This window comes from Xenopus tropicalis, chromosome 4, assembly GCF_000004195.4.
Source record: "Xenopus tropicalis strain Nigerian chromosome 4, UCB_Xtro_10.0, whole genome shotgun sequence".
In the NCBI taxonomy this organism is placed as follows: domain Eukaryota; kingdom Metazoa; phylum Chordata; class Amphibia; order Anura; family Pipidae; genus Xenopus; species Xenopus tropicalis.
Genome location: NC_030680.2, coordinates 140,859,757 through 140,870,544, shown reverse-complemented (window position 1 = coordinate 140,870,544; position 10,788 = coordinate 140,859,757). Strand labels below are relative to the sequence as shown.

Genomic DNA, 10,788 nt, shown 5'->3' with positions numbered 1-10,788 from the left:
CAGCCTACAGATAATTCACCTGATTGGTGCTAAAAATATATCTTTGTACTATTACACATTATATGTGTCTGTGCTATTATATATACTGTATATATCCATTATAATACGATTACATACGCTCTAATGGGCTGGCCCTTCTCTTGTATCAGTATAGTGTGTATTGGTTCTGTATATGTGTGTATATATATATACACACACACACACACACATACAGTATAAATGTATTTACCCTTGTCCTACTGAACAGCTCTAGGGAATGTTGGCCCATATATATATATATATATGCATCAGGAGAGAGCCGGCACTCACGTCAATCGGGTCACAATAGCCTGGGTGCAGGTCCAAGTGAAGAATTAGATACAGCAGTGAAGAGATCCGCACTCACAGGTCTTATAGAATTAATCTGGTGTTTATTGAAAGCACTCACGGTATTTGCAAAAAAAGCGAATATTTATTTACACAAAAATGTCTACGCGTTTCGATCCACACACACATTTTTGTGTAAATAAATATTCGCTTTTTTTTTGCAAATACCGTGAGTGCTTTCTGAAGGAGAATATGTCAATTGATGGTTAGCTACCGGTTCTAATTCGTCATTTTGGTGAGTGCCGATTTTGGGACTGTATATATATATATATATATATATATATATATATATATATATATATATATATATATAAGCTCTTTATAAATAAAAGCCCCCAATAAGGGGTAATTATATCTTAGTTGGGATCTAGTACAGGTACTGTTTTATTATTACAGAGAAAAGGGAATCATTTAACCATGAAATAAACCCAATAGGGCTGTTCTGCCCCCAATAAGGGGTAATTATATCTTAGTTGGGATCAAGTACAGGTACTGTTTTATTATTACAGAGAAAAGGGAATCATTTAACCATTAAATAAACCCAATAGGGCTGTTCTGCCCCCAATAAGGGGTAATTACAGTATATCTTAGTTGGGATCAAGTACAGGTACTGTTTTATTATTACAGAGAAAAGGGAATCATTTAACCATTAAATAAACCCAATAGGGCTGTTCTGCCCCCAATAAGGGGTAATTATATCTTAGTTGGGATCAAGTACAGGTACTGTTTTATTATTACAGAGAAAAGGGAATCATTTAACCATTAAATAAACCCAATAGGGCTGTTCTGCCCCCAATAAGGGGTAATTATATCTTAGTTGGGATCAAGTACAGGTACTGTTTTATTATTACAGAGAAAAGGGAATCATTTAACCATTAAATAAACCCAATAGGGCTGTTCTGCCCCCAATAAGGGGTAATTATATCTTAGTTGGGATCAAGTACAGGTACTGTTTTATTATTACAGAGAAAAGGGAATCATTTAACCATTAAATAAACCCAATAGGGCTGTTCTGCCCCCAATAAGGGGTAATTATATCTTAGTTGGGATCAAGTACAGGTACTGTTTTATTATTACAGAGAAAATGGAATCATTTAACCATTAAATAAACCCAATAGGGCTGTTCTGCCCCCAATAAGGGGTAATTATATCTTAGTTGGGATCAAGTATGAGATAATGTTTTTATGGCAGAGAAAAAGGAATTATATTTTACATTTGTTTTGCTAAAAATGGACTTTATAGGGAATGGCCTTCCCGTAAATAGAGCTCTTTGGATAAAGGGTTTCCGGATAAGAGATCCCATGCCTGTATCTTATATACAGGTAAAGGATCCCTTATGCAGTAACTGTTACCCAGAAAGCTCCCGATTACAGGAAGGCAAATAATTCTACTTCCTCCCCCTTCCTTTTTCTATGTAATAATAAAACAGAACCTTAATCCCATTTAGGATCCATATTGGTATGAAAGCAATCTTACTGGGTTGATTTAACATTTAAATGTTTTTTAATGGGATTAAGTTCATGATGCCCCAAATTATGGAGAAACCACTGGTCCCAAGCGTTCTGGATTATAGATCCCATACCTGTATATTATATACCAAATATCAAGACAAAAAAAACATTTGGACTTCTGCAGGTAGAGATTTTTAGATAAATATCACTTTTTCTTATGTATTTTTGTTGCCATTTTTTTCCCATGAATACAAAAAATTGGGATCTTAAAGCTGCAGAGATCCATGTAGACCAATGGGCACATCCATATATGCTCTTGGGCACAAGTGGATCACTGTACCACTGCAGCCTATGGGAACCTTGTGTAAAGCGAGTCTCCGTTTTCTAAACACAATTCAAGCAACAAATAACAGAATGAAAAACCTGAGAGAAACCTTCTGCGACATTTCTCATTGCTGCAAATCATTACTTTTGAATTTTGAGAAATCTTCCCTCAAGAGTTCAAAAACTGTTGGGACCCAATCTAAATGCCCGAGAGTTGCAGAACGACAGCTTTCGGAGGGCCATTTTTTTTTATTTCGTCTTTTTTATTTCTTTAACTATTCAGATTTTTTGTGTTTATATCCATACATACAACTTCTCTACATTCAACAATGATTCAAAGTGGTGGATCCAGATTTGTTTCTTTGTAAAGGATAGGCAATGACTGGAAAAAAAAAACCAAAATAAAAACAATGACTAGCAAGAAAAACCAAAAACAAACAACCAAACGCCTCTTTGAGCCTCATCCAACCCTTCTGAGATATTTTCGACAAGTTTTCAGTACAATAACTCTGTAGAATTGGTAATGTGACTGCCGGTAATGCCAGACTATTACAATAAACACACACGGATACATATAGAAATATATATTTATATATACACGACATATATTCCCAAGCAACGAGCTACCCTGACAGCCTTTCAAGCTCCGAGCAGAGTGAACGCACATCTGAAAAAGATTCTTCAATAGCAGCGAGGAGTTCAGAGAACAATGCAGCCCCTTGTTTATCTCTATAGAAAGGTGCACAGGGAGAATTCCACTCAAAGTCAAGCAAAAAAGGGAGAAGCAAAGCCTTCTGTCTGACAGATGTCACCGGTGCCAACACCAGTCCCACTTTATAAATAACGCTGGGCACAAACCAAACAAGAATTGAAAAAGATAGGGGGATTAATAAATCATCATAACTATTAAGAAATAAAAAAAGAGAAAAACATTTTGGATTTATTTGGTATTTTTTGATGCAAACACGGCACGGCACATGTAGAGGGCACGGAAAGAAGTTAAAAAGAGAAACAGATTCTGTGGGATTATTTCAAATTTCGGAACAGACCTAGTTCTTTTTTTTTTTTTTCTCTTTCTTTCTAAAGTTCTGCTCAGGAATCGCAACTGTAATTTGAAGCAAGTAAATTCCTTTGTGAGGCACCAACGGACAATTCATTGTTTATTTTGGCGTGCAGGACGTTTTGAGGTCACCAGGTTCTCTGGCTGTTGCACAAAAATTAAAATCACGAGAGCAGAGAAACCTGCGAGAGACAATAGTTTCCCACACTGAGGGGAATGGCACCCAGGCTGGATTTGTAGGTCGTCGGGCAAAAAAATGTTTAGCATTGCACCCTGAAACGGTCTAGTGGAACCCATGGCGCTCAATATAAGGCAATTTGGGGTGCTTTAACTCTGGCTGCATTCTGTCGGCGTGCCATTAGCCCGAAGATAACATCTGAAGAAATAAATAAGTCTGAGAAGATCCTGAGACCTGTTGCCAGTATCAATGGGAATGATCTCATCTCATCTTCTGGCCAAACTCCAACGCACCATTTCATTAACCCAGGTAGCGCAGGTGATAAAACTCATTTTTCCCTAAAGAGACAGCTAAAAAGTACCATTTATACATTTATGAAGTAGCGGCAATCAAAATTATGGATTTTCTAAAAGGTTTTTAACTACTTTTATTGAATGGCGAAATTGCTGTCTCAAGTCTTTTGTGACACCGCAGCCAACAATAAATTTTTTAGCATTGAGACGCAGCTGTAATATGGTCAACAGTGTCAATAAAAAAAAAAAAAGGTGTGAATTGAAGACGATCCCTGGCTTCTGTAGTAATGCTTTCTAATTACACTCCGGAAATGTTCCCGAGGACGTGAGCGGCATTCTGGGAGGTTTCTACTAAATGAAGTTTGGATGACTGGCATGTAACCAAATGCCACCTCGGCTACTAAGAAGCAATGGAGGAACTTGTTACCAACACTCCATGTTGGCCTTGTAACCCCGTAAGCTGGATAGAGACGTCCCTTCAGTCAGCTTTGGGCTCGTACTTTCCATTTCGTTTCACATCAGGAAGGAGCACTAGAGGGCACTGTGGTATTTAGGTCACTTTGACCTTTATGTCCACAACTTGTACTGAATGTTCTTAAACTTGAGTTCACAGACACAAAAGACTTTTTTTTTTGAACTGATAAAACAGCCCTGATATCTATTCAAACTCGTCAGTAAAGTGTGAAAAACTAATACTCGCAGAATCATTGTAGGGCGGAGATATTTTAAAAGGCCTTAATAAAGGACAAAAAGTAGAATTTAGGATTCTAAACTTTCCTTCTGGGGTGAGAGTTTATTTAGGTCAGATGAAAGCAGAGAGAGCCTTGGGGAGAGTTAAAAGCAGGTATGTCGGGTTCTCGTTGAATGAGGCTGCGGGGAGTAGAGGCGGATAGTGTAACACAAGTTGGATATTTCTGCTATAAAGGAACATTTACACTTAGGCGCACAGGTTGCTAATGAACGTCAAACTGGAAGCAGACACAAGCCTGAATAATATACGTGCTCCCTTATACTTGCCTAGTTGGCTACATGCAATAAACATGATATTAGTCAATACTCAAGTGTTGTATTATCCTCTGTACAGACAATGGATTCCCTTTTCAGGAAAATGACTGCCCAATATTTTTAATTTCTCAACTTTCTTTTTCTTTTTAACAAAGTCCCTGCCCTGACCCAAACCACCCCAATCCATTCTGGAAGTCCAAGAGCAGTGTTGGACTGGACCTCCCAGATCCCACCAGAGAACCTAAAGTCTAGGGCCCACAACAAAATCTCACAATAAAATGGAGACAAAGGCAAGTGGTACAGAGGTTACACAGGCTTGTAGTGGGAATAAGAAAGGATTAGCAGGAGTTGTTCTAGGCTGGGGGCCACCCCGAGACCGTCTGGTACTCTGTGTATAAAGGTGGCCATACACGGGCCGATTGTAGCTGCAGATATCAGTCCCTTGGACAATTCGGCCCGTGTAGGGGCACTAACGACGGGCCTGCCCGACCGATATCTGGCCTAAAATTAGCCAGATATCGATCGAGCAGGTTAAAAGATTTAATCGGAACCAACTGTGCCCTTAACAGGCATTCTAATTTGATCGTTTGGCCCCAGGGCCAAACAACCGAATTAGCCTAAATTCCCCCGATATCACCCACCCGTAGGTGGTGCTTGGCAGCCTCTCCAGGCGAGCGGATCGTTACGTGTATGGGCACCTTTAGACTTATCATTCATACAATAACACTACACTGAAATGAAGCCAAATCTACTAAGGCCCTCCTTTTCCTTTCCACTGCTCTTCTGTAAGGTGCTCAGTTCCAGCTTTATGATTTGTTTACTAAAAGAAGGCAATGTGAGAACAACTCACTCCCATTATCGGCTGTGATCTTTAGACAAGCTGATAAAAGAAGTAGAAGTCCACTAAAAAACGACTTGGTGAATGATTTAGGTCTCCTGTTCTACAGTCCAGTTTTTTTTTTAAAAAAAAGTATTACTATATAATTACTGGGGACACCAAATATTAGGCATCCCCAGTGATTATAATGACTTACCCGACACCCTGGGTCGGTGCTCCTGTTCGCTCAGGGTACCTCTGTAAGAGCACCAGATTGGCGGTGCGGTGCAACTACACTAAGGGTGAAGACACACAGAGCTACTAGTAGCAGCTACTTGTCTTGGCTACTAAAATAGACAATGCTGATCATTTATTGATAATTGTCTCTACGTGTGTTTTAGCAGAGGCAATTCTCAGTATTGTCTATGGAAAGATATTTTCTGGCATTTAGGGCTCTGGCACATGGGGAGATTAGTCACCCGCGACAAATCTCCCTGTTCGCGGGCGACTAATCTCCCCAAGTTGCCATCAGTTGCCATCCCACCGGCGACTTACATGTTCGCCAGTGGGAGGGTAGTCCGGGGAGATTAGTTGCGGGCGACTAATCTCCCAGTGTGCCAGAGCCCTTAGAAGCCGAGACAAGTAGCTGCTACTAATAGCTCCGTGTGTCTTCCCCCTAATACCCATGGAGTTTCCAGCATACAGGAGCTCCAACCGGGGGCCTCAGGTATAAAATCCCTAATGGGTTCCTAACTACTTGCCCCCCTCTCTCAGTGATTATATCTTTCCTTTACCCGGCAAGATTCTGTGAAATTGGATGACTGATGGAAATTTAAGTCGGGAATATCTGCAACTTCAGCTCGGGACCCAGTGTAAAACCAATCATCTCCGTTACTTTTGCCTATTGCAGAAGGAGCCCAAAGGATAGAATCACCGCATGTCTATCCGCCCCCATTAAAGGACATGAATAAACAAGGCTTTGGCACCCCAACTCCTGCATATACAGTTATGATTTGGGGGGGGGGGGTTAAGCTGCTCACCGACACGACATATTTCTGACATGCCAATGATCGGGCCGAATGCGTTTGAAACAATTTATTATTTCCGGGCCCCGCTCGGCCGCGCGTTGGCCCATACCTGGTTTCTTTAACACACACGTTGTTTTTCCAAAACCACAAACATCGGTTCTGGAATTTCATGTGGAAGTGCTTAAGGGGTTGAAAGTTAACACCTTTGTGAGCTGCACGGCACAAACTCGCTGCTCAACAAAAGCCTCTTTGTAGGAACTTTTTGAAATGTTTTCTTAACATGTTCCAAGTAGTTTTAGGCAGGCAAGGAAAGTAAACAAGATGTTACCAAGATAAAAACACTTGTGAAAACATTGGAAAGCTCCGACACGTCCCCCCCTCGCAAATGCCGCAGAAAGAAAACTTCTTGAAAATGTTAAAAAGGCAATTTATTTAGCACGATTTTTGGGTGGAATTTGCCGTAAAAAAAAAAAAAGGAGCCTTTTCCCCTGCACTTTTTTAAGCGAAATTTTGTGCGTTTGAGCTTTTCAATAATTAGCACTTCCTCGTTCCTCAACAAAAACAAATCTACGCCTATTAAATAAACATTTTAACTGTACAGACTTTGCCTCCCGAACCAGCTGCTGTTTGTGGCTATTAACCCGTCGGCTGCTGGGGAAATGCGGAGCTCTAACTGTATGAGGGGCCCGACTTGCCCCAGATTATGGCACTTAGTCACTGTGTATCTCAATGCCACAATTGGCACCTAAAGCAGCAAAACCGAATCAGTGGCGTAAATACAACTGACTGGCACCCCCCCAAAAATATCTTCAGGGGGTTCCTGCTCACATCCCACTAACTTGCTTGTTTGTGGCAAGCAGCAAACTTTAAAAGGATACTGTCATGATTTTTATGGTATACTTTTTATTTATAAATTACAAATAATTCCCTCTGCCGTTTACAGTTTTATTCTTGAACCAACAAATGTATTTGTAGCTGTAATATTGGTGTGTAGGCGCCATCTCAGTGCATTGTGCCTGAGTCTGAGCTTTCAGCCAGCGCTACACATTAGAACTGCTTTCAGCTAACCTATTGTTTCTCCTACTCCCATGTAACTGGAGGAGTCCCAAGCCGGACTTGGATTTCTTACTATTGAGTGCTATTCTGATACCTACTGGGAGCTGCTATCTTGCTCCCTTCCCATTGTTCTGCTGATCAGCTGCTGGGGGTGAGGGGGGGGATATCACTCCAACTTGCAGCGCAGCAGTAAAGTGTGCCTGAGTCTGAGCTTTCAGAAGGAGCCAGCGCTACACATTAGAACTGCTTTCAGCTAACCTATTGTTTCTCCTACTCCCATGTAACTGGAGGAGTCCCAAGCCGGACTTGGATTTCTTACTATTGAGGGCTATTCTGATACCTACTGGGAGCTGCTATCTTGCTCCCTTCCCATTGTTCTGCTGATCGGCTGCTGGGGGTGAGGGGGGGGGATATCACTCCAACTTGCAGCGCAGCAGTAAAGTGTGCCTGAGTCTGAGCTTTCAGAAGGAGCCAGCGCTACACATTAGAACTGCTTTCAGCTAACCTATTGTTTCTCCTACTCCCATGTAACTGGAGGAGTCCCAAGCCGGACTTGGATTTCTTACTATTGAGTGCTATTCTGATACCTACTGGGAGCTGCTATCTTGCTCCCTTCCCATTGTTCTGCTGATCGGCTGCTGGGGGGGGGGGGGGGATATCACTCCAACTTAGCAGTAAAGTGTGACTGAAGTTTATCAGAGCACAGGTAACATTGGCTGTGGCACCCTGGGAAATAAAGAATATGGTGTTTTTGAAAAACAGATTTCAATGCAGGATTCTGCTGGAGAAGCTCTATTAACTGATGGGTTTTGAAAAAAACATGCTTAACCACGACAGTATTCCTTTACGGCACTGGTGAGGTGGGACTGAGAAGGGGCGGGTCTATGACAGGAAGGGGACAGAACTATGACGCAAATGTAGGCAAAGCGTTGATGCTGGCAACCAAAACAGAGACAGGGTGAAAGAAGTAATGGGTGGGTTAAGGGGGAGTAAGGGGCCGATCAGGGGCAGCTGGAGGCAGAAAAACAGGTAAAAATACCGGCCCCAACCCTGGTTGGTGTATAACCAGCTAGGCCAGGATGGTAACCCTAGGTCCTAGGTTCAATTCTAACCAGGGCACTAGCTAAGGGGTGTGTGCTACCAGGGACTCCCAATATAGATGAAATTATCTATGGTGTATGTGACTGTGATGGGGCACTGACTTAAAAGACATCAAATAGATCATCCAGTTTCCAATCATTGGTGTAACGTTCCTTTAACTGACGGTGACACAAGCACGGAGCTCTGACATCTTACCTAAAATAGCAGAATGAGCCTCATTGTTGCCGCTGCGCATTTTTGGAATGCCGCGTACGAAACAAAGATTATGACATTTTCAAACACTTGAGCGGAATGGCGTTGTGGCTCAGGAATGCCCACTTAGCTGATAACTGCAGCAGCGGGTCAGGGACCCAGGGGCCTTATGTACGGATTGGCAAGTATTTATTATCAAGCTCCGCCTCTACCTGCCTGTAACCTTCAATGCTATTTAACCTGATAGAGAATCATTGCTGCTAGTCATAGGAATATATTAATGTATGAGTTGGCCTTACTTTCTAACAAGAACATGAAACATAGAAAGTATGATGTACAGTCTGCCAGTAATATATATATATATATATATATATATATATATATATATATATATATATATAGATAGATAGATAGATAGATAATAACAAGTGGGAGCTGCCATATTGCTTCCTTAGTGCAGTAAATCTGGTATAACCATGCACAGAGCGTGACATCTGTATATTGTATTATTTATTGCTACAGTGTCGTTGTACTAGGACCAATCACGTAATAAGATTAGAGCACTGTACACTCTGCCCAATGGGAGCGGAGTGTGGGCCAATCAAATAACAGGACTTACTTTAGAAATGATGGGAAATCTTCACAAATTGCTTCGCAGCCCGGCCATTTGCACACGCCGTGTCCATACAGAGAGTGGTTCTGCGCGTACTCCTCGTGGGATGAGCTGGAAAGGAAGCGGATTGCCAATATTAATAACGTTCTATATGAGAGCTTCCAGGGCCAGGGGGGGGGGGGGGTTGCCTGGCACACAGTGCCAAACATAAGCAGTCTTGGAGAAAAATATACATTAACATATATGATTAAAGGACAAACTCAACCAAATACCAAACAATGCCTGCCACTCTGGTTTGTTGAAAGGTTAATAGTGAGGCTGCAGTATCCCCTTAATCACATAGGATTTCTTCTCCTCCTGTAACCCACTCGGCCCCCTCCCTCAGGAATTTACTTTGGCTGCTGGCTACTGAGCACGCTCAGTTCTTCTCAGTTCAGGTTACTAAACACACCCTCCAGTCTGGCAGCCAATGAAGAGAAGCCATTCCTAGTTCCCATACAAACTCAGCTCTAGCTGCCTGCTCCTATTTTTTTTCTCCTAACCTCCTCTCCTGAGCTCAGTTTAACCATTACATTGCTCAATCCAAGCAGGACTTTTTATCAAAGTACGTTCTGCCTGTGTAAGCCTGGAGGATGCTTGGAGGCCCTGGGGGACGCTGAAGGATACTTGGGGGGGGGGGGCCCTGGGGGAAGCTGAAGGATACTTGGGGGGGCCCTGGGGGAAGCTGAAGGATACTTGGGGGGGCCCTGGGGGAAGCTGAAGGATACTTGGGGGGGCCCTGGGGGAAGCTGAAGGATACTTGGGGGGCCCTGGGGGAAGCTGAAGGATACTAGGGGGGGCCCTGGGGGAAGCTGAAGGATACTTGGGGGGGGCCTGGGGGAAGCTGAAGGATACTTGGGGGGGGGGGGCCTGGGGAAGCTGAAGGATACTTGGGGGGGGGGGGCCTGGGGGAAGCTGAAGGATACTTGGGGGGGGGGGCCTGGGGGAAGCCTCATTATGTGCAAGCCCAGAGACAATTAACTTTATACAGTTGATATAAAATATTTTACTACAGTATTTGGTTCAGAATCTTTTTTTTCTAGATTTCCTCCTTTAAAATTGGGTGCGTCTTATATTCCGGAGCGTCTTATAGGGCGAAAAATACGGTACTTGTAGAGTGTAAGCTCTTTTGGGCAGGGCTCTCTTCACCTCTTGTATCGGTTACTGATTGCTTTATATGTTACTCTGTATGTCCAATGTATGAAACCCACTTATTGTACAGCGCTGCGGGATATGTTGGCGCTTTATAAATAAATGTTAATGTA

At 42.5% G+C, this 10,788-nt stretch overlaps 1 protein-coding gene across 19 annotated transcripts in view; it reads right to left on the bottom strand.

The window, feature by feature from the left end:
* Positions 1 to 10,788, bottom strand: part of foxp1 (forkhead box P1) — a 544,572-nt gene that overhangs the window by 52,404 nt on the left and 481,380 nt on the right. For all 19 annotated transcript variants that reach the window (XM_031901201.1, XM_031901192.1, XM_031901203.1 and 16 more), the window contains one exon: positions 9,491 to 9,595. In XM_031901201.1, coding sequence (XP_031757061.1) covers positions 9,491 to 9,595 — 105 coding nt within the window. The remainder of the gene's footprint in view (positions 1 to 9,490; positions 9,596 to 10,788) is intronic.